At 39.3% G+C, this 25,509-nt stretch overlaps 1 protein-coding gene across 5 annotated transcripts; it reads right to left on the reverse strand.

The window, feature by feature from the left end:
• Positions 1-250: 250 nt before the first annotated feature.
• Positions 251-25,509, reverse strand: ikzf2 (IKAROS family zinc finger 2). Of its 5 annotated transcripts, XM_044217182.1 has the most exons (10): positions 24,226-24,616; positions 23,950-24,032; positions 22,451-22,498; positions 20,493-20,564; positions 15,335-15,436; positions 11,994-12,185; positions 10,553-10,720; positions 6,694-6,831; positions 5,996-6,127; positions 251-5,034 (listed from the first exon to the last, which is right to left on the reverse strand). In XM_044217182.1, the coding sequence occupies exons 5-10, from the start codon at positions 15,396-15,398 to the stop codon at positions 4,238-4,240; spliced, it is 1,491 nt and encodes a 496-aa protein (XP_044073117.1). In that variant the 5' UTR covers positions 15,399-15,436; positions 20,493-20,564; positions 22,451-22,498; positions 23,950-24,032; positions 24,226-24,616; the 3' UTR covers positions 251-4,237. The 5 variants fall into 5 exon arrangements, with proteins under 5 accessions (XP_044073117.1, XP_044073115.1, XP_044073114.1 ...); XM_044217180.1 differs by lacking the exons at positions 20,493-20,564; positions 24,226-24,616 and adding an exon at positions 25,306-25,509; XM_044217179.1 differs by lacking the exon at positions 20,493-20,564.

Here is a 25,509-nt window from a genome sequence, read left to right on the forward strand (position 1 = left end):
ATTTCCCCTTGGCGATTATGGTCAAAGTCATAGTTATAAGAAGTTTCATCACACATAAGTGGTCAAGTCACTTCTCCAGACATGTTTAACCCTTTTTCAGTTTCATGAACTTGCATGTTTTTCAAAAGATTCAAGCGCTGTGTTTTTTTTCTCACAATGGTTTAATTGCATGTAAGATACAGTATGTATGTTTTGAAGAAAACTCTATATCTGACTTCCTGTTTCAAAATTCACACAACAGCCAAGGCAGTAAAATTATTTCTTTAATAGAGAGAAACCCATGCCTTAAAAATATACATTGTATTCTTCACAGCAGTGTGTCTTCATGTAATGTAACTTATGTCGAAAACAGGGCTGAACAAACCTCCAACTTCCTTCACCACATTCAGTATTGGACTGATTTAAGTCATGAGAAATTACCAAAGAATTTCAATTACTGTGCATCTTTTTTGATAAATAAATCACATATTTTAGGACATAAAAATACACAACCATTGCAAATACCTGAGAGCCCTCACATCAGAAAGTTGTTATCAGTATCAGAGATGATCATTCGGGACACATTTCTGGATAATTTCAATATTCAATGCCAAAATATACACCTTTCATATATTATTTTGTAAAAAATACAATGAACCTGAACCCAGTCTTTTACTTTTTTGTAAACATTTTTAAACTTAAAAAACAAAGTTCACAAAACTATTTCAGCAGAAAAATAGACATTTAGCACACACATTTTCAAAATTTACAAAAACATCCCCACAATCTGAAACTATAGCAATAATTTTGATTTTCAAGTAAACTCCTCTCTCACAAGGAAGGCTGACAGAAGACCTTCTTTTCTTTTCTTTTTGTTCATATGGCTGCGTCATTTAAAGAATTAGTAAGGCTGTCCTTATTACAATATTAGTATGTGAACATTAAAAACTATGCCTTTGCCACAAAGTCCTACCAAATATATCCTGGAGAACAAGTGAAAACTAAGAAAATAACATTTCATTTGAACATCCTGTCATATATTATACCCAGTTCAATTTGATTTTGTTCTGGTCAGTTTATTTGTATTCCTTCTGAAGGGGATTAAGAAAGAAAAATCAGGGTAGCATTAACTTATTTTTTATCATAGGATTATTAAAAGGATATGTTGTTTTAGGATGACCCCTGTCTTAACAAATAAGGCTTCAGATAATGAATATATACAGGAATAATATAATAGAGGAATGTATAGAGTCAGTATCACAGCTGTGAGGTGTAAACAATTTCCAGCGCCAATACTTTACAGACAAGTTTTTATGCTAGCTGGGCACCAGCTGCACATACAAGAAGCAATATGTAAACAGAGAAAAAGCTGCCTTTTGATCACAAGTAGACACTGAACATAAATAAGTTAATCACTGAGTTTAACCTTAGAGAATAATCAACTGTGTGTGATGCTGACCAGTGTGAAACTAGTAATGCCAAACTTCTTGTGAGTACTGTTACAATAAAAAGAACATGACAGCACAGCAAATCTACATTGAGTCTTACTTTCCAATGTGCATCTCCAAGATTGTTCTTTCAGAGAAAAGACTAACCTGTGTTCTGTCAATGGTTGTGTTCTACTCTACCTACACTTTAACAACTAGAAAAAACTAAACAAAAAAATCATTGCTGCCTATAGTCAGGGTATGGACATAAAGTGCAGGGCCAACTGTACAATGCACAGTCTTAGCGGTGTGCTTTCACAGGGAGAGACAGTAACTGAAAGAGCTGCAAATAGCCTTATTGATCGAATCTGTTATGCTTCAACATACTGTAGATGATGGACAAGAGATTTGGAGGTGGAAAGTGGCTTATCTCCTACTCGCCATTTACACTTTACATACATGAGTTGTTAATGTTAGAGCAGGTTTACAGAGGTGACTTGGAATGCTACAGTTTTGGGAAGTGCCTTCAGATTAGTACTATGTGGTCACCACACTCCTTCTTTCACTTTTCCTCTTGCTCATGCTGTCTTGTTCTCGAGCCCCTCTAAGGTCATACATGAATGTGGCCACATTATGGCAATGCAAAGAGCGAGATTTAGAGAGTAGTGTGTATGTGTGCTTGTGCTTGAGATGGGGTTGGTGAGGATCGGATTGATACTACAGTAGGAAATCAATACAATTTTAGGCGTTCAGTCACAAGTCAAGCTGCACTATGCAAAAATTTAAGGTGCCAAGGACAAAGCACCTCAAAAAGGGCTTTTTGTGCAGAGTCTGTGATGTTTCCCTGTAGTTGTCATGACTTACAAATAAGATGAAAGATGGCATTGAAACCAGACATTTAAGCATGTATTTACTGTGCTAGAAAACAGCACCAATAATGCAGACCCTACTCCCCATACCTCAAGCACCGAAAAAAACCCACTCCTATATACACACACAGCCACCCAGCCTAAATCACAAAGTGGATTAGATCAAAAAGAAAGGCCTAAAGCATGACGGGAGGTACATCAGAGAAAAGTAACCCTCTTAGCTTTAGTAGTACCTTTAACCTCCATTATCCCTTTGGTATCAAAATGAAAAGAGTTACTCTACCACTCTCTGCCATTTTATGGTGTCAATGTGTGAGTCTGCCAGTTTCAAACAAACAATGATACTCGAAGTTCAGGAATTTAACCGTATGCTCAAACTGCAAGCAACACAACCCATGAGTCACCAGGATCTAATAATTTTCTACATGAGACACCAGGAAAACAAACAAATGGCCAGTTATTTGTGTGAAGAATGCATTAGCTTGACACCTTATAAAAGAAAAAGATGAGAAAACATGAACTTTGTAAGGTCACAGGGCTGACTTCATGTACTTCCTTATTGTCCTTTCATTGTGATTTTAATTCATGATCACTACTTCTACCTTGTAAGTGCAAACTGAATAGAGACTGATTACTAGTTGAGTAGGAGTTACATAAGTCCCAATACAAGTAACAAATGCAGATTCATGAGATAGAAATAAAAATATTTACAAATGTATATGAGAATTTAAAGTGTATATGTTATAATTTTATTATTAATGAACTCCAAATTCATTATATTTAAAACTTGAAATTCATTAACCTAAGAACCTTTGCACTGGAAATGCTTCTTGTGAATACAAATGTCAAAATATTTGTGATTTTCAGTGATCAGTGTTTTAGAATAATCAAATGTCAAATGGCTATATTTTTCAAAATGGTTTTCCTCTTTTTTAACAGGACCTGTTTTAAAATTACAAAATAAACAAGCCAGCAACAGGAAGTTGGAGTTCGTTTTTTTGTCTAGTAGCGGTACGCTAGTGCTTTACTAGCCACTGATAGTTGAAAAAATGTCGGTGGTGTAAGTAAAAACTGAGCAATTGATAGTCTAAAACACGCATGATTTGTAATTGGAAATATAACCTTAGTTAGCTAGCTAGCACCACTATCATTGGCTAATTTACTTAAATTATGCAAAATACTGAAGATGATGGCACGGCTGTTCAAATTCCTACAGCTGCAGATAGATACAGTCAGAGACAACCACACCACTAGCAATCAAGTCCAAATGGACACCAAGTTGCTTGCAGCTAGAACACACAGCACTAGATGACCATACCATTATGTGTATTACACCATTGATCACTGGAAAAACAATTAGCATTATGGGCCATGACAATGTCATAAAAAAAGGAAGAAATTAATTAGAGACTACCTGAAGTATTTACCTCTGTCATCCGTGTTAATCAATGCATTCTTTCTGGTTGAATTGAAACTTGTTTTAATTTGATCCAGTGCATTTAGCCCACAAGGCAGAAACATGTTCTAATATTTGTATGCATTCATTACTTCTTAGAAGTGAAAAACTTTTTTCTGTAACAAAAGCATGATGAAGGGACAAGCACAAAAAGAGACATTTCCAAATAAGACTAAAATGAAAAACCAGTCCAAGTCGTCTGACAGCTGCTCTGTTATACAGTTCATGAACATTTTGAGAGAAAAAAAAAAAAAACTTACCTTCCTTCCTCTACATTAATCTTAATTAAATATGTAGAAAATGTGTCTTTGGCCCATACCTTCATATAATTGTTCAGCTGTTCAGATTCACAATAAGTAGCTTAAAAGAAGTCTATGCTATGATTGTGCTACACTTGTCTACAGTGCCATTCAGCTGTGCAGTCTTAGAGTTCTGGGGATAAGGACGGATATCAGGCTATTGCTCCTTTCCCTTCTAAGTCTTTCCCTTAATTCCTGCCCATCCTTTTACTGGAAGGTGTGTTCACCACGGACTATGTGAGAAGAGAACTCATAGCGGTCTTTGCTGCGGTGACCACAGATGTTGCACTCCAGTGGATCTCTGTATCCATGGCAACCCATGTGGATGGTATACATGACATGGTCCAGGAAGAGCACCCGACAGTGCTCGCACTGGAAGGCCCGCAACTCCTGGCCCTCTCGTCCAAACACCCGCACCCCTTCCTGGCTCATAGGCCTCTCTGTGCTCACTCGCATTATCCCAGTCCCCATTCCTGCCCCACTTCTGGGTGAAGCTTCTGCCAGCCGCTCACCTGAATAGACCACCGCTGGACTGGCTCGAGACCTGAAGCCGGGATAGGGGTTGCTCCCGTGGTAGCCCTGCCTCTCTTGAGGGCTGCTGCGAGATGAGTCAGCAGAGTCAACTCCACTGTTGTTGGGAGATTCCTCTTTCTGGGGTGGCTTGCCCTGCCTGGTTAAAGCAGTGGGGCCATTTGTGGTGGGATGACTGGGGAAGCCATGGGGCTGAGGTTGCAGCGTGTCACAGTTTCCTGGACGCTCTGTTCGTTGGCTCAGTGGCAGGACATGGTGAAAGAGGGGGTTGACCATGGGCGCCACCTCAGCCATAGAGAGAGGGGGACCTGGATGGTGGAGCATGGGCCGAAGGGTGTCGGATCCCAGGTACGTGATGGCATTGCTTATGGCCTGGTCCATCATGTGGGCCGGCATCAGTTCAGTCTGCTTCTCATACTTAAGGCCCATCTCATAACCTACTTCAGGGTAGCTGTAGCGTAGCATCTTTTCACCTGCATGAAACAGAGCAGCACTATGACTGTGTGGAATTAATTGATTTAACAAGATGATGCCAATTTCAAAACGTAAGACACAAAACATAATAAATATAGATGCAATGGCAGAAGCGGAGGGCTACACTCTTGCTTTTAGCTACAAACAAGAGAGAAAAATAATTTCCTTTCTAGCCAGTCAAACTTATATCTTGATGATATTGCAGGGCTTGTTTTTCATATTTTGTACGTGTGTACGAGTCTAATGGGGTGGAAAGCCCCATCCATCTACTACTGCACTGTTTAACCCCTCCAGAACAGGGATGCGGTGAGCTGTTTTCTCTCGATAAGAGCAATGGCAAAGTTACAGGTGTACCTAACCACAAAGTGAAAAACATTTCCTTGCCTCTCAGACAAGCGCTTGCTCTAGTTTGCTCAATCTCTCTCTCTAATAGTGTGGCAAATAAAACCAAATTCAGAAAAAAAAATCTGTGCTCATAAGTAGGGCAGGGCTATTGTGTGATATTATATAATATTGTATGATGCAACACTGAAAAGGAAGGGGAAAACTACTCAAACTAAGTAAGCGCAAAAGCAAAGAATTAATAGTTAATAACATATTTCCATTCTATTAACATAAATGTGAAATCAGTAGCAAAGTGTATTACATGATGACAATTTAACTACTCCTGCATAGCAATTGTTAAGTTGAAATGACTCTGAATGGGACAAATAATACATTTATTTCACGCCAATAACAGAAATCCACTGAAATGCTGCATGAGTCAGACTCAAGTTGAGGTAAAAACCATAGTCACCATAATGTGATTTGCACAGTGGTCCATGAGTGCAGAACACAACACAACAAATCATTTTCAACTACTACCTCAACTTCAGAGTCATAGAAAGCAAATGTAGGATTTGAAATGTAATCAAATTAAATTATACTGTACATGAAGCTGGCTATGTTTGAATTACCCACCCACAAATTTCTGAGGCGTGGTACTCTTCCTCTTGCCCACGTTGTTATGCAGCCTTTCAATAACAGGAGGCCGATCAAAGGTGGCCATGGTGTTGGTCTCTGCAATGGGCCTCGGCTCTTTAGGAACCTCACCTTGAAAGGTTGAGACGGGAATGGGGTTAGACAAGGCAAGAATACATTTGGGTGTTGGATAGAGGGACTCCTACACATTGAAAAGTAACATTGCTTAATTGAACAGATGAACAGAACACACATTTTTTGGGACGTGAAAACGAAAAGGAAATCAAAATGTTGCTTTTAGGACCCTTTTTTTCTAAATCTAACCATAACCTCAGTTTACCTTCACCCCATAAACCGTCCTAATCTCATAGGAAATGTTGATGTTACTAAGCAGATAAATAAAAACTGAAAAAATATATAGTAAATAATAAATAAACAGCCAGAAAACCTTCTGTACAATATTAATGTAGTAAGATGAGCTTCATATCAGACTCTTTTTTATTTCACTCCAATTGTATTAATTACAATTAATTAATAAAATCATAAAAAAATCACAAAACACAGTGTGCACATGTTAATACTGATTTTCTCCTGTGAGATCTAACTTTTCTGCTGCATTTCATTGTAATGTATTAGTGTTTCCATTACATAGTAACCACCTTCATTTTCATGGTTTCAGTTTTAGTAAAACTGTGTACCTGTGTAAGGGCCAGTATTGACAGTCGGATCCAAGCTGATACCCTGCAGGTAACTATGGCAGCGCTCTTTATGTTCCTCCAGAGAAGTGCGCTGTTTGTAGCTCCGCCCGCAGTAGTTACACTTGTGTGGTTTGCCAACTAAAAGTGAAGGGAGAGCATATTAATTTCATTCACTGCTGCACAGACAGAGAGAGTGGGTAGCGTCCAATGAGATAATGCAAGCTGCTGCCGTGTTCAGGCGGTGCGTAGTAGTAAATACTGTGAACAGTCAGTAGTACAGACAAACCAGCCTCTGAGATCATGGATGTTCCACTACTAGTGTGAGGATTCCACACAACTGTTGCCAGACAGAAAGACACATTGTGGGCGACAAAGATAGTTGCACCATGAAGTCTGCATTTCAAAACGCTTTGGTCTCTGAAACATACAGCTAACTCCCACTGCTGTGGCACAGCATGAGTGAATAGTGGAGTTGATCATGTATCCCATGGTGGCGGTAGGAAACTGACTCCAATGTTAAACTGCTATGGAGGTGGAGTGTGATTCATTGTGCCGTTTCTTTTTTATTCAATTCCTTCCTACCTAGACAAGTGGAAAGATGAAGACATATCCTTTACATCTATCTCGGTCAAGCCATCAGCCCATATATCCTTCCATCTATCCAACTTGCTTCATCACTTAATCAGTGGATCAACACATCAATGGATTAGGGTAATAATAAATGCATTAAAAGGTGAACATATTGATGAATTATGTTGGTGATTAAAAGACAAATCCCCCCAAAATTTTACAACATTTTATCTTGATGTATGTATAATTGTCAAGTGACAAGTGATCTTACACAATATTTCATCACACTTTGAGCAAATTTCACATAAGTGTGACTGCTATGGTTGAGCTATGGTCGAAAGACATTATTATCCACCAGGAAGGCACATAGTTATGAGTTGACCAGTGATTCAGGGATAATAGAAATACAGGACAGCCTATAAGTCAATAGTTGTCAAGGTCACCAGGGTCACCACCTTTGTACAGTGCATGAGATGTTTCCATATTGAGGTAAAAGTTGAATTAAAAATATATAAAATTTCATTGCAACATACTGTATTAAAGTGAAAAATCTACGCAGGCAGACACTGCTGAGAAAAAAAAGGTCAGTGTCCTGTGGTAGAGTATTCTCAAAACTAATGTAATGACTCATAAAGGGACTCAGTGAGTGAACCGGAGGCCACATAAGCATATTAATGTGACCCAGACACCATCATTAGCCATGTGACGTAGTAAGACATTCACTGGCATAATGGTGACAGCTATTACTAGAAGAAGATGTGCGGATGATCCAGTGCTCTTGTCACTGTGAGAACAGAGAAACCAAACACGTTTCAGTCTGAGGCATGGAGGCTGTAACACACAAACACACACACGCAGACATACACATTTAGAGGTGGGTGATAGTTCACACGTGAACATAAGTACTCTTTCTCCCACAGAAAGGGATGTTTAGTTTTTTTAAAGCACTTAATATATTCTACAAGAAGACAAGTTACTCAGAAAGATATTCCTTTAGCTGTAAATGTTACATTTTCTTCCCAGGACTAATTCTTTGTATGAGTGAAGTAAAACCCACTTGTTACAGAATGACATGGCCAATCTTGCATCTGTAGGCACTTTTATTTAGTGAATCATGTGCAATGGTAATATTTTTTTCTGCTGTATTTGTCATTCAGTACTCTTGTGGTCTATGAATGAATATGTATGGGGTTCATTATCATTGTATTTCTTATGAACACAAAAATTGGTGGCTAATGACAAAAGGTTTCAGTATTATTAAAGTGTGGGTGTATGTGCAGGGTCATTGCAGTAATATTCATTCTGGGTAGTGAAAGAGTAACTTCTAAATGAAACGTCATCATGGAAATAATTTTCTTTGCTGCTTTCCAGCCGTGAAACTAAAACAGTGGAGTAGGCAGTATTCAATCGAGTATCACTCCGTTGTTCTTAGTGGCTCACATCTACACACTCTCACGCGCGCACATACACACACACACACACACACACACACACACACACACACACACACACACACACAACATAGACTTCATTACATTTTCATATTTATATAACCACCCCCACACGACCTTGTACAGATGTTGGATGGACCTGAATAATCCACTTTTCAGCCGCTATTCTTATTCATGCAAATGGTCCACACTGTGCACTCAGACTCACTTGACTGATTGCATTTGGCTAATAAACGGGAACTCGAATTTAAATCTTCTGTCTTACAAAATGTGAAATCTGTCGCCTCTCAAGCATTGCCTTTCCTGCATTATCCTTCCACCAATAAACTGTGCCTCAACGGATAATGTCATCTTCCAACAATTAACCCGGCCTTAGGTACAGCAGCCAAATCCAACACACTTTTGTTCTACCACTCTTCACTATTTGTCATTCTTGTCTTACATATTTCCTCGCCTAACCTCTCTTTCATTGCTGTATTTCCCTCTTTTGGGTACACCTGTTCTTCCTGGCAGGGCACCAAGCCAGAGCTGCCAGGTTTGCAGGCCCCAGAAACTGAGTAGTGAGTCCCTGTATGTAAAAGAACGTCATGACAGCACAACTTGGCAACATCCAATTCCTCACATTTCCCACTGAATGACCAGAGGAAGGTATGTGTAACTTACTACTCATGAAAAAAGGAAAAAAGGGTCGGGGGTTGTGACAAACAAATTCAGCTGAACAATAAAGGAAGTGAAAGTAGGAAAATGGTCATGGCTGATGGTGGACGGCAGATGTAGAGAAAGAGATAAGAAAGTAAGAAATGGATAAGAGAAGCATCTGAGTAACAACTGAGACAAAGATTACAGACATGCAAACACGCAAAAATGTTATGCAAACACATGGATGCACACCGAAACACACACATTAACATCTATCTTAAAAGAGAACTGTGTATGAGTAATCCCCATGGGGGTATCACAAGCAAAAATGACAGTATTGTCTGACCTTGATTTCAAAGGCGCAAAAGAGGGGAGAGCACATCCTCTCTGATAGGAAAGTGGGTTACAGTTTAGTGAGACAGCCAGAAGTGCCCATGTGTTTCTCAACACACAGATAGTTTCCTCCTTAGCAAGTCAAGCAACTAAGGAACAGCATGTCCTTGGTACCTAACCACAAGCGAACACAGTGATGTCTATAACACGAACATAAAAAAACCCACCATTGCGTCTATCCAACAGTAATACAAGACAGAGGTCATCAACCAGCATGTATGGCTACTGTGGCTAGCGTAGTTCTGCTAGTTTTTGATTAGACACTCAGGCACACAAAGCTTTGGAAGAAAACAATGCTTTGGAAGAAAACAATGCTTACATTTAAGAGGTTCTTACAAAGCATGTAGATAGTTTTTTGAAAAACTGCACTTATCAAAAAGACTGACATTTTGTTGAGCCAGGTGGGGGCCTCTTGCATTCTTCCTGATGTATGTGTATACAAAACTGATTTGGCTTTCCGAAGGTACATTTCAGTCCAGAGATCATTGATTTCCAAAGGAACAAAGTATTTTTCAAGGTTCCTACATTATGGCAGGGGCAGACTGGAGTGATTAAGTACATACACATAGCAGTGGGAGAGAGTGTGGACACAACAAGCATAACATTAGGAAAAAAAATATTTTAGCAGGGGTCTGTCTCAGACATTGAACCTCTTAAAACTAATCAATCCCAGCATTAAAAGCATTATGGGTTGATTTTTTCCCCCAGATCTCTGAAGCATTTCTGATGAAAGAAATGAACTCTCTTCTGGGTAACAGAAGTGGATGAGTAAAAAGGAAAGAGAAGAGGGTGAGGAGGAGTCTTACCAGCATGAGTGCGCAAATGACCGGAGAGGGCATCGCGCCGTCGGCAGGCGTAGCTGCAGAAGGGGCATTTGAAGGGTTTTTCACCTGTGTGCAGCTTGATGTGTCGCAGCAGGTTTCCCTTCTGGGTGAACGAGACGCCACACTGGTTGCACTGGAACGGCCTGTCACCTGATAGAGGCAGGCACAGGAAGTCAATACCACACTCATTGTGGAAGACGTTTTTAGAAAGTGCAAACATTTTTTTTGTCTCTAAGTGAACTCATTTACCTTTTCTGTTTTTGTAACTGACAGCTGACTTTGTCTCCCCGTGTGCAGGAACCACTAAGCATTGATTGCTGCTTTATATTTTGGAAAAATATAACATCTATCAAATTGTCATCACATGACATATGACTCCTTGAAATACTTCGGGTAGATGATTACTAATGACAACCAAGAAACAAAACAGCTGTTCAGTTCAATCTCTCATTACTATAAAGAACCATTTTCTCTATCTATAACAGTGTGGAAATAGGTACAGTAGTTGCATATGCCAGCATTCATAAATTAATTGGACTAAAGTAAAGTAAAGTGAACTGCCTTGTGTTGAACTGAAAAGAAAAAAAATCTAAATTCACTTCTGTTGGACTGTTATAAATTAAATTAAACTGATATTACTCTAACTAAACTAAACTGAATCAAACTAAAACTAGATATAACTGAACCTGCTTCTCCTCATGTTTGCTTCATTCCAATGACATGCACATGATGTGAAGTACTGTACTGTGGGTGTCTATGTAAAGATATTAGTGGTACTTAAGAACTAAGTACATACAATTCTCACTGAAAAAAGTGCCTGTGCTGCATTTACTTGTGTATATTTAACACAATAAATGCAATATTTCCCAGAATAATGAAGGGGAATATGTATATGTCTATCTCTCTTGTGGTGCATAGTGGACTTTATATCACGTGGAATGATGCAGTTTAGTACACACTTCTGATTTTAAAGGGACTCACAATGACTGTCTTCTGTTCTAATGACAAGTCTTTTGATCTGCAGCCAGTTGGAAAAGAGAAATATGATCCTAATGCTGTGACAACCAGAGCAGTCACGGCGTCAGTTGGAACAGGTTGCGGGGGATTCCATGGATATTTTTTCCCTGATAATAATTTGAAGTCAAAGCTATTGTCTTTCAACAAAAAACAAAACACAACAAAAAAAAACAAAAAAACAGAAAGCACTCCACACCCACTGTCAAGGATCACAAATTATTACTGACTCACTCGAAAGATGGAGAAATGTACACACCGCCCTGATGTTAATCATTAGGAAAAAAAAATCCTGTGTGGATTGTTAATGCCCAAAGATGTTCATGAAAAAATTGCGATAATTCTACCAGACAACTTCTTTGAAGCATTACATACTTTTAATGGCATTTGGAAATATACTGATTGGTACCATTTGGTTGTCGACTTTCTGCGTCAGCTGTCACGTTTGGTCCAGATAATCCATCCTGTACATTGCTTGGGCTGCCAGTCATGGATTCCTCCAATGCTACTCCTTCCTCCCCTGTTTGGCTTATTTCTTCAAGTGCTGGGCTTCTGTTGTCAGCCTCCTCCGCTGTTTCTTCCTCTTGCTTAATTGTCACTTCTGTAAAATAAAAACAACAGCAATCCTGAGATGCACAGCTTACAGTGTCAAATCCAGATAATGCAGGTTTTATGGGAGTGCCATTAAAGTACTTTTACCATAAAAACTCTCTCTACAGCAACCATGAACCATACCAACTATGTGGCCTAGGTTGGCCCTGGGATGCATGACTTGGTCAAGCATGAACAGGGTTAGGGTTGGAGGTTGAGTAAAGGCTGTAAAGGTCTGCGATGAACTGTGTTGGTCTCATTAAATGGGCATGTGGAGGCATCCTAGTAACTCAGCAACACAACTCTTAGACAGCATTAGGATGGATTGATACATTGATGAGAGAGAGAGAGTGAGAAAAAGAGAAACAGGTTGGTCTGGTTCCTGGCTGTCCCTGGGGAGAAAGGGAGTGTCAGAGGCCCTGTAGCTTAAAACACCTGACAGGCAATGGGAGACTGGCTGAATGACAAAGGCAAAAGATTGTATAATTGTGTATATGTGTGGGTGTGGGTGTGTGGGTGGTTGTGGCGGGAAACTATTCACCACCTGCAGTCTAGTTATCAGTCACCAGAAATTATTAATGCTTGTACACAAAAGTAATAATCCAGGAGATAGTAATACACATGCAACAGACACAGCTACACTTAGTTCAATTCACCTGCAGTCTTGTCCCAATAATCACTTGGGCTGTAAATGTATACAGTTCAGTCAACCAGAAAATCTGTTTCAAAATATTCAACCAAATGCTCTAATTCTCGAGCCAGTTTCAGGCAACGAAGCCGAAGCATTTCTGGGTAAGGTAATTGGCACATAATTCTTTTATTCTGTACAAACCACATGAGATGACAGTTTAGGATAGATGAGACGATGCTTGAGCAAGACTTGAATCTTTTGTCTAACACACAACTCTAATAGTGCCACAAAGAAGCTTAATTTTGCCTTCTGAGGTAGAGGAAACAGTTCCTTTGTCTTGGAATTTACCCCATTTTCAGCCATGTACACACATGTATACGATCAAATTCACCATTTTACAAAAGGCATACTGTGATCAATCAGAATGTAGTATCATCATGTGTCAAATTTACAGTTTCTTGTGCTTGGCTTGTTTAGTCTTTGTACATCTGTCATACGCAACAATATCAAAATCATTTGCACGCTTCACACAGGCATTACGCTGCTTTTGTTGTTTGAATTATGCTTTTTCATACAGCCCTCAAAGACAAACTTGTGATTCTGGGGCATAAAGTAAAACTTGATTTGACTTGATCCCCCATAGTAGACTTGATTTTGTTCCCATAAGTCCCATAAGTTCCCATCTTGGAAGATTTCTAAGAGTCATACTAGGTAATGAGCCTGCAAATGGGAGCATCTTACACTAAAAATCAACAAATCAAATCAACTGGTCTTGTTAATGGGTTAAAATGGATGTGAAAGGGGCTTTAGACGGAAAACGCCTGGACAATATCCAAGAAAAACTTACTGAGCCTGATGATCCTGTTTTGGGTTTTACTGGGGCAATAACCACAGTGTGAGCATACTGTATGTGGATGTTTTACTAAAGCCACCCATCTGATTGCATCCATCAACTGTCCCCTCAGGCATTGGAACTGCATCCACTTAACGAGGCTAGTAAAAGATATTTAGAATTTCAGGTAACATTTTCTTCTTATAGACTATAGAGAGAAATTTCCACGCAGCAAAGGCTTTATTTAAACTGATACTGTATGTTTCCAGTGCCACAGTTTGTACAGAAGAAACACTTATCCCAATACCCACATTACGATCGAGCTTTGTCTTCGACAGCTGTATCCTGGCAACACGGAGCAGACCTGAACGTCCTTGCTATTCAGCTCCTTGCATCCTTACATCTGTCTCTCCAGTGTGGCAGAGTAGAATGCATAGAGTGGTCAGATGAGCATGCACTTGAAATGGCTGCTACGAGAAAAACGATGAAAATCATCGAGCTGCAGTTTTGGTATATTTCCTCTCCCTCTTCCAGATACAGTTTCCCATAATCCATAGAAAATCAGGGGGTAAGATGGAAATTGATTGAGAAGTATATTAAAAGCAACGCATCATTATGAAGAAGACATGCTGACACTTTTACAATTTAAACTCTCACCTCGCCCAAAAGGTGTAATTCTACTCTTCTACCTTTTATTACCACATAGAGTGCACAATGCCAAGACAACTACTGTACAGTTTTTGTTTAACTTGCAAGTTTGTGAGTTTGGGACTGAAATTTGACCCACACTTCAAGCTTATTTTCAACAGATGTTGTGATGCAGCCCTTCTTTCGTAACAAAACCTCAAATAGAAAATCATGTTAGGCAACTTCCAGAATGACAACAGCTCTTATCGGTGATGAATATCCCCCTGTGAAAACCATCGCCCAGCCTGCCTCCTTGTATCTCTAAACTTGTGGGAAACAAGCTTCCCTTTTTTCTCACTCTGCTGCCTCTTCTCACTTAGTTTCCCCTTTTCTTACTTTGCTGCTTCACAGTGACATCGCTAGAGCTAATCTGAGGCATCAGATCAATAGACTGAAAGGAACCAAGCAACACTTCTGGATAAGTGCAATATAGTACAACAAGTGTGATATGGTACAACAAGTTGCAATATGGCATTTTTGTACAAAAGCTCATACTGTGGAAAATACTGCTACTCACTGTAACAAGCGTTCATCCTTAGTTATCTTATTACATTTCTTTTTTTTTTTTGCAAATGCTCAAATTCTTTATTTGAGACAGGACTTTATTTCTAGTTTTTCTTTGTTTTGTTTTTTGCAGTTTTCCCCTAATTCCCTCATTCGCACAAACACACACACACACTGGCAAGATCATGCAAGACACTGGCCTACCCATCAGGAGCACCTGTTTTCTGATCTGCTCACATTTGTAATGTTAATTTGCTTGCACAACTAATCCAAACTTAACACATCCTCTATCTATTTCACATTAAAGGCCTTCTAGCAGTTCCTGGCATGGGCTTTTATTGTGAAAGGTTTAGTTTCATTAAGACAAAGAAAAATAAAATGATCAGAATTAAGTGATTTAGTGAGTTCGAACAATACATTTGTTTAAAGGAGAATCTGTGTGTCTGCATACTGTAGTTGTTCTTGGCAGACTGCAGGAATGTGTATCTATTGATTGAGCACTCACCACTGGGGGAATTAGGACCCTGAGGAACTGTCTGTCCATTGGGTGTTGTCATATCCACCAACATTCTCGAGTTCTCCTTAGCAGGAGAGCACTGGCCGTTACCTGGGAGACAAACAAAAACACAGCAATCTTCATTGTGCTGCACAATACTGTAGTTGTAAAACAAACCAAATACAATGCTGTTATGTGCAAAATGCTGATGTTATGTATGCAATTATGTAATGATTAGGGCTCATGAAACTTTTTCAAAAGAAGAACATGATGGATGAAGAGAAAAATAAAAGGTGGTCAAGCGAGAAACAAGAGTTTATGAAAATTCTGCATTTCGAAGAGGAGGATATTCTTGCAGACTGTGATGATACACTGCACACCTAACCTGAAAAATATTTTGTTCTACTCACCTTTATACAAATAAAGACAGTGAAAACAAATCTCTAGCTATGCAAACAGTTCACATGATAAACAGTAGCCTTGTGTAAGGTATGTCCTTCTCAGATTAAAAATTATTTATTTCATCCCTCTCAGATCTCCATCTTAACCTAACCTGAATGGTCACTATGGAGGTCACCATATGGAATGCAGAAAGCAACTAACTAAGCTGTCTTTATGAATCTATTTGCTGGATCCTAATGTCCAGCGAATGTGGATCAGATTACATCCTCTCAGCAGTCTGTACAGAACCCAGGCTACGGATAGCCCTGTGTCCACTCAGAGGGAGAGCAAACCAATCCCTTATCCCCTTACACCCCGGCCCTGCCAGGGTCAATAGAACAATGCAGTGGAAACAGGCAAACACCCCTGCTGACCCAGGTGTCAAATCCCTCAGGAACCACAGTGAGCCATCATTCACCACCAGCACATTAAACGGTTTTCCTCATGCATAATGACAACTGCAAAAAGCTGGGAAGTATCCATTTTAATGACACCAGACTGCCTCGTGCTTTTAAAATTAATGTAGCAATAGCCATAGCCGAGGAAGTTTCAGTAAAAATCAAAGGAACATGCTATGAGCTGCATCTGAAACCGCTACAAGGAAGGCCTTGTTACAATCTGTCGGTGCTGAACATGTCTGCAATGATGCCTCATACATGAAAAGGGAATCTGTGTCAGATCTCCTCTTGCTGTGACAGCTCCTCTTAGTTTGACACCCTCTTCTGTGGTATCGCTCCATTGTAGTGGCGGCCCCACTGAGTGGGACATACTGGGAGACGTTGTCCATGACACAATCCCTGGGCCTGGGCTCGGGTTGCACAGGTTGTGGTTGGAGGAAATCTCAGGTAACTGATGCTGGCTATCTCTTGGCAATGCCGTGCTTGAGACAGGAGTGGCCCAGATTTGTCTTGCAGGATTTTCCATTACTGTAGCAGACGCTGACAGCTGCCTAGCAGCACTATGGCTAGGTTGTCTCAAGAATAAACTAATAGTTTTGGGCTGTCTGGGTTCAAATGCTAAAATAAGAACCCACCATTAACCATTTTAACAAAGTGTTGTTAGAAAGAATTAAAAATGTCAAAGTAAATTGCTTCACTAGCTGTTTATTCAAAAGTTTTAAATGTGTGCTGATTTATGAATAATGTTGTCAATATAGTGTTTTTATTAATTATAAAGAATGACATCAAGTAAATACTTTAGTCATTAAAGGCCACTGGCAATCAAAAGAATTAGTCACACATATTTTGTCAGTGTGTTGATTATGAAGGTCAAATATACACCTGTTCAAATGGGGACCTCCAACCTTTAATGTTTGGGGAAAAAAATGGCTGATACATTATGAACTTGAACAGAGTTAAAAATGCACTAAACCACACACATTAGCTTGCACGGATTGAATTGAAGGTTTGCATTGGTGCCCCGCATTTGCTGAGTCAATCCTGTATGAACAGTAAGATCAGGATATCAACATTCGAGACTTGTTTTTGGGATAAGTTAATGTGCTGGCAAATGGAAAGGAACAAATGTGTACACATGAAACTTGTAGGTGTAGTAATTGCTGACTTAATCAGTGACACCAAATGAATGCATAACTTCAAAAGCACAGTCATCCTCTCAGGAATCTAACAAGGGTCAATTCAATTTCTGGTCTTAGTGTACAACTTGTTCAAAAGAGAGCACAGGCACTTGTAAATTGTATCTAGGTTCAGGAGCAGTATGCAATGACAATAAACCTAAATTAATCCAAGGTCAAGCTCCATCTGCCTGCTTGTGATGGCAGAAATGAGTAAGAAACTGGCTCAACAGCACCTAGGTCTAGCTGTGTGAGGAACTCAATAAGATTATTTTCCAGAGTGACGAGGCTCCCCGTTCTGGCTTGCTGGATACACACTGTATGGGAGCTGGTTTTTCCTGTCAAACCCTGAACCTTTCTTAAGACACAGATTCATATCACACAGACACGCACACACACACACACACACACACACACACACACACACACACACACACACACACACACACTACTGACCCACTAAAGAAAAAATATACAGATAGACAAATGATTCAATTCAGTGACTTAGATAGTGCAAGATATTGCATTGGAAGTATTAGTGATTCATTTAATTTGTGAATAAATGAATACAGTTATATGTATACACCTTATTCCAGAAGTATTACACAAGCACCTGCTGTTAATTGCCAAGCTACAGAGTCCACTGGTGTATTCCATTTGAGGTAATCAATATTTGTGTAGGTGGGGGTGACCCGAGAGAGGAGGGGCAGTCCACCTGTGCAGATAATTAAACTTAAACTTATCTGCAGAGTGGATCTCAAGAAATAAGTGAAAACAATACAGAGTTTATGGCAAACTCCGGCTAAGGAATAACTTAATACTGCAGCATCCATGGAGGGTCTTTTATTAATGTTGCAATGCAGATAGAGCAAAGTTGGCAGTGCAACAACAGGTTTGTTGTTAGCTAGCCAATGGTTCTCCCTTCTAATGATTTAAATTGTAATAATCTGATTTGTCTCAGATGAGGGCACATTTAAAAAAAAATCATACTTACTCTCTCACACACACACACACACACACACACACATCATCATAATCTCACACATACACCACTATACTCTCCCACACACCCTACTACACCCTCTGGTATTCACAATCATACTCACTCACATTACCATTTGAGCAATAAATAATACTTACATTATTGACAATGCTGTCCTAATCTCTGTGACCAGCACATTTTATAAGATGAAACTAATCATTGTTAACTACATGAGCTGGTCTAACTAAAATTTAAACTTTTAAATAGTGTTTGTTTTATGTACTCTCTTGGCTGCTGTCTTAGCTCTTTGCTTGCAAGTGTTATTTAGGTTTGGTCAAAGATGGTTTGAAAGAAAACACCACTCTTCACCACTTACCACCGTATGAGGAAATGGAATTTGTTAAATAAGCTAGTTTAGAAAAAACGCGAAAAACATTTTGTACTTGTAAGATGATACTCCAATCATTGTTTCCCATCAGATTATTGTGCAGGATGTCAGGTAAAATTGATTTGTTTCGTCTAAAGGCTGACTGGATCTCACTGATGAACTGAAACTTTACTGGACTGAAATTATGCTATGTGAAAATGTGATAAGGTTCAGGATAACAGTAATTTGTCTGGTATGAGGACAACTCATGGAGCTCATTATTATTATTTCATCTTTTCTGTTACCACTGACTTTGTACATAACACATGATATGTTTGCACCTGCCCATAGCATTTAATGCCATTTAGCTAGAGCAAGAAACTAGAGTGGATTGTGTCTTTTCTCTGTTTAAAAAGACCAACAGTGTTTCTCACAGAAAACAGTGTGACTGCATTAGGCAACTGTCAGACAAGTAATTAGCTGCTAGCAAGGTAGCAGTCGAGCATGAGTGACTAACAACTGTTAGATAATAAAGAGAGACTGGAATATCCCAGGTAACCCTTTAAGCATATCAAATATTGTTTAAGGTTATCAATTTAAAAGCTCCAAAATGGGACCTTCAGGATTCAAGGGTATGAAGTATATCATGTTATGTCAGTTATGTCAAACTAGCATTATCTTAAACAACAAAAATGTAAAACTGTCAAAGTATTATTTAGGGATTGTCAGTCAGATATTCAGTCAATCCGACATGACTTACCAGAAGTTTGTCATGAATTTTTTTTTTTCATTATAGTATACTATGTACTTGTATAGTGTATGTGGTGTAGTCATTTACATTTGCAAGTGTAGAAACAAGATACGTTTGTATTTCTGCTTAGTAGATGTTTGATACTTTGTTGGCCACCGATACAGGAGTGAGAAGGAGAAACACTTTTTTTTTTTTTAAACATACAGGTATGGGTGTGTGAGTGAGATTGAAAATATCTAATTCGTCAGTGAGACACAAGAATGTGAATTACTATCATGATGTATCTATGAGACAATGAGCATGTGAGACAGAATGACGTGCATGTGAAAGAGAATAAAGTGCTTGCAAGTCTTTTTGATAAGGTTACATTAAAGATAAAAAGTTATCATTTATACAAATACATGTAAGCTTTTACAAGTCTTTTGTCACAGAGCTATGACTTTGTAACCAAATGATAATATGGCTAGATAAGAAGTTTCAACCTAGTTGTAATGAACTGAAATTACATTTTGTCGGTAATCAGTTTTCAGTTACTGCATGTCGAGCCTATTGAACTCAGTGCACTGTAAGTGATAATAAGTGGAGAAATTGTCCAAATGGTACAAAGAGTAGCCAAATTATCGCAAGCTGCCCAAAACAAATTTTACTTGCCCAATCAAATGAAAAGTAACCCAACTGGACAGAAAACCGCCCAGTCTGGCAACACTGCTCATAAAGCCTCAAATAAGCGCATATTTTTCACTCAATTTGAAAATTTTTCAGTTTGTGCAGATGCATCTCTGCCTCAATTTGTGCCTCCAAGATGGAATTTGACCCCGCTCATGTTTTTGCAGTGACTTTATATGCACTCGTGCCACCTTGTGCCATCTTTAACACCTCACTGGAGACATGCTATGTGCCAGCCTGCTTCAAAACCTCCACCATCACCCCTGTCCCCAAAAAACCAAAGGACAACAGGACTTTATGACTACAGAACCATCACCCTGACCTCTGTGGTAATAAAGTCATTTGTGCATCTTGTGCTGTCCCACCTCAAAGTCATAACTGACTCACCTGAAGATCAGCTCCCTCACCAAGAAGGCACAGCTGAGGAGGTACTTTCTGTGGCAGCTGAAGAAGTTCAACCTGCCAAAGTCAATGATAGTGAACCTCAACACCGCCATCCTCAGCTCCTCTATCACCATGTGGTACGCTGCTGCCACTGGCAACGACAAAGGCAGACTGCAGCGTATCATTCGCTCTGCTGAGAAAGTGATTGGCTGCAATCTGCCATCCCTCCACGACCTGTATACCTCCAGGACCCTGAGGCAAGCAGGAATGATTATGGCCAACCCCTCCCACCCCGGACAGAACATTTTTGAAAAACTCCCCTCCGGCAAGAGGATGCATTCCATTAAGATCAAAACCTTATGCCACAAGAACAGTTTCTTCCAAACTGCAGCTGGCCCCATCAACAAGGCCTTGGACCCCCACTGACAAAGACTCGTATCCCACCCCATGGGCACTGCACGTCACATTAACATAAAGTCTCCATGTGTAACTCAATGTGTTACATTAATGCAAATTTTTTTGCTCTGCACATATTCTTCTCATACTTCTTACTGTGAACAATTGCACATTCGTTAGTCAATACTTTTCACACTCCATCCTCTTCGTTTTAAACACTGTACAGTTCCTCTAATTTTAATATTTATTATTGTAAATTTCTATTTCATTTTCATGATACTTGACTTTTGCAGTACTTATTTTTCTATTTTCTCTTACTATGTTTATTGTTATGCACCAAAATACCAAGGCAAATGACTTGTATGTGAAAACCTACTTGGCGATAAACCTGATTCTGATTCTGATTCTAATTAATATTCTAAAATTTCTTTCACATTCAGTTGGAACAATCTTTTACATTCTCTGTCGAATATGTTTTTTCTTTGACATATACTATTATTCTTTTTGACACACACCACATATGCTATTTTTCTGTCTCACATATACTGTCGTGGGTGAGTACAGTGTGAGTACAGGAGCTTAGTTTTGCATGAAAGACAGACTACCATAATGTAGGACATACTGTGCGTATAAAAGATTATATTTGTGCTGTTCTATGACGGTGAGTAGAAAAATATGTTTGCATGTTAGAGGGGATGGTAGGATTTAGTGTAGTAGGGTATAGTATATTGTATATGTACTGTGTATACTGTGTGTGTGTGGAGTACAGTGCATGATTATGATGATGTGTGTCACAACAGGTACAATGTTCGACCTAAATTTTCTCTCATAGTCAGCAGTGACTTGCAAATGTATTGAGCATATAGTAAAATACATGGGAGTCATGAGGGTGCAAACTGTGGCATTCCATAAGATGAGCGTTTCCTCAGTTTCATGCTAATGGAACAGACTAGCGTTTGTTCCAAAACTCATCATTTCAGAAGCGACCCACAGACGGACAGGGAGAGGAAGAGCCTCCATTACTTCTTCCGCCACCCCTACCCCGCCTGCCAAGTGTTCCTATAAGAACAAACCCCCAATGGAGACCTAAAATCCCCACTGATGTCATAAACAACATGCTACCTGTTTTTAGATCTGCTTACAAGGCGAAATACAAGGGGGGCAGGGATGATATTCAAGAGACCTGCCCAAAGGAAACCAGCAAAGGGCAATGGAGCACCACAAAGTGCATATCCAGTATCTGCTGCATTCAACAGGATGTTGCATCGTTTTCTCTACCTTTAAGAGGTGAACAGGAAAAAGGCTGCACTAGGGGAAAATCCCTTAAAAGGTTTATAGTGTTGTGATTGCAATTTTTTTTTGTTTTGTTTCAGCATTGTATCAAAAAGTTGGAAGAGATGTGAAAGTCAAAATAAGTTAATAAAGTCAAAGTCACGATAACATAATAACACACAGACGCACATTCCGATATATACTGCATAAACTCTGTCCTTGGGTGTGAAGTCTGGGCCAGTAATTGTATCAGTGTGCATTGAATGTAGCGTGTAAGTGATACGAGGACTTACTAGCAGAGTAGCCATCGGGAGTCTCCATTTCAAGTGCTGCAGGGAGTGCTGCAGGAAATAAAAAAATATTCATAAAAAATATTGAATGCATGTATTTCAAAAGCCGAATTGAAACACAGCCTGAGCTCCGTCTCATAATAAATAGCATGCAACAATGATGTGGACCTTCAGAATTAACCTTAATCAAGAATTCATACAAACACCATGAACCTGTCAACTATTAATTAGTTTTAAATCATATTAACATCCAAATTGAAGGCCGTTATGCAGCTTTGGGTGCATGGATTCCACCGTACAGAGGTGCATTACAATAGAGACTCTGGTCTGTGCAGTTTTCTTATTAGAGAAGTAGTCAGTATATTTAGCAACCTACCCTATGAACTATTTTAAATGTGTGAACACATTTTAGTTTCATGTTCTTTATAAAAATGTTCTTGTCTAAATAGAAGTTAAACTATAGCTGGCCTGGTATCTCCATTTTCTGCATTTTACTTCCATTAAATTATACAATTATAGTTTGTGTATCATATATGAGACCCAACTGTTACTGAGGCAGAAATGATGTGATTGATTATTTAAGCCACAGCCTTCCTATTCAAAACAGGTCAAAGAAAAGATATAAATATACCCATTCACTACAGTGACAGAGTAATAGCTGTATTGATTCAAAATTTAAAAAAGGGGGGAAATTAAATCACCAAATTCAGGTTACATATGAACTTTTTGTGCAAAACTGGTATTAAACTGATCAAGCAATCGCGACACTAAATAACATTAACTTAAAATGGAACAGGAGACATTTAACTGTGCAAAGATACATTTTAACACACCCCTTGTCTTTAAACTTCTAAACATTTATGAGCAGGTTTATAATACATGGTGTCTACAGGCTTCTTTGATGAAGTTGTAAATAAGTTGGAAGTTATTTGTAAGTTGATTCTAATTTTTATGAATTGCAAACTAATATTTATTATCATTTCGAATAGCATTGCATCAGAGAAAATTGTAATAACATTTATTAATTTCATATAAATACTGAGTCAGATCACACAACAAATTTCTAGTATGTCACAGCACAACTGCTGGTTTCCTTGAAGAACATAAGACAAAAAAACAACTCAAAGTGTCATTGTAGAAACTTTTGTTTGGATCATGTAACAAAAAATTAAAAAAACAAAAACTACAAAAGTGTAGCCTGTCCCACATCCTTATTCAGTTTCTTTTGATTTAACAATTTTCTAGTAGCAGTTTACTGTTTAACAAAGATGATGGTAATCTGACTCAGAGCCAGCTACAGTTTTCTTAATGGTCTGAGTTCTTAATTTAGCCTCCCTCTGTAGCTACATGGAGGAAACTTTGGCCACTTTCCAGTCACAGAGAGCTGGTAAGCCATTTGTTTCTTCATGATAACTTTCTTAACAGCTAAACTTAGTGAAAAGGGAAAGCAAAACAAGAAAGTAGCATGTAATACATAGAAAAAGGTGGATTCATGTAATTACCTTCAAACGTCTCCCCTGTGCAAAATGAGTTGGTAATTTCAGTCTAAGACGGAGAGAGGGGGTGGTAAATTGTCTCCACCTCCCTTTAAAGAAAGGAAAAAAAAGTCAAAATTACCTATTTCGCCCAGTGATCTCACACAAATGTATGAAATAAAAGGTCAGCATGTTTCAATAACAGTCCAATGAAAGGAACATGAACAAACAACTGATGATTAATCTGAGCTAGTTCAGAAAAGCAGAGAAAAGTTTAGGAGGAGCGCATCTATAGAGTCCTACAGGTGACTGGTGCTGCGTCAAAGCCTCTTCTGCGCGCGTCCCGTCGAGTTTTCCACTTTAAAGTCGACACCGACACCGTCCCATCGAGCTCTACACTCACTCGATTCAAACTTGCGACATTTCAAGTCACACAATTATTAGCTGAGCCGCACACAGCGCACTTTGACGGTAGGAACACTGAGGGGGAAGACTCAACAAGTTGGTGAAGGAAAGAAAGAGAGGGATGGATCAAACTGGATCCACCGGTTCCTAAGGAATTAGCCATAGCGGCAGGGAGCAGCCAAGCTATTTTCAACAACCAAGGAACTGGAAATCCGTATGTAGGCAATGTTCAAAAGCTACTGTGGAGATGTGACTCCAATGTCGGACCGGCAGAGCCTCGCGCGTTTTAACTGCTACTGCGGGGAACGGGAATAATGTGATGTAGTGGCAAATTAACCGGTGGGTAAATGATGCATGACCGCCATACCTTCAAAAGACATGACAGCCAACAAATCGTCAGAAATAAAAAAATGATTATGTCCCCTTTTCTCAATTTATAGGCCACTTTTGACACTACTTCCTACTATGTCTAGCTACAACATGACTTCATGTATCCGAATTCATATTTATGTCAGCAGCAAAAAGGTGGAAGAACTCTATTTAGCAGATGCACAGACAGGTTAAGCAGTGGGGACAGGGTGCATTTACCTCAGGCAGCAGAGCTGCTCTGGAAATAACCATCAGCTGCAAAATCGTGAAGCAGTTTTTGTTGTTAATGTGGCAACGCGCTGTGTTTATCGTGTTAAGTGATTCTTGCTGGCTGTCTTGCCCGCATGGCTTGGAGCTGACTGACAGCTGCAATTCAACAGGTTATCCGATCACCGCAGTCTACAGCAGAGCCCGTCTGGCTTTCCATTCATCAGACAGACGCTCCTTGTCTGCCTTTGCCGCAGACATGCGCCTCCAGCAGTCTGAAGCTCTGTAGCTTGATAGTCGAATAATATTGCATGGCTATATTAAAGCAGCAACAGAATGGTCAGTTAATACAGGAAACCGATTCATGCACTTGTGTTTCTCTCGCCCTCTCTTTTTATTTACCTTAAACACGTAGGAGTTTATATAATCCCATGAACTTGGAAATTGATCCCGACTGAATATCTCGGTTTGGAATGAATTTCATTCTAGTCCGACATGCGCCATGCAGCGCGGACTGAAAGGTAGTTTGGTTCCGCAGCAGCAGCAGCAAAAGCAACAGTTGTTAAATCCACCACTGACTTCCTCCTCCATCTCCTCCAGAGCAGA

The sequence above is a fragment of the Siniperca chuatsi genome, linkage group LG12, assembly GCF_020085105.1.
Source record: "Siniperca chuatsi isolate FFG_IHB_CAS linkage group LG12, ASM2008510v1, whole genome shotgun sequence".
Classification (NCBI taxonomy): domain Eukaryota; kingdom Metazoa; phylum Chordata; class Actinopteri; order Centrarchiformes; family Sinipercidae; genus Siniperca; species Siniperca chuatsi.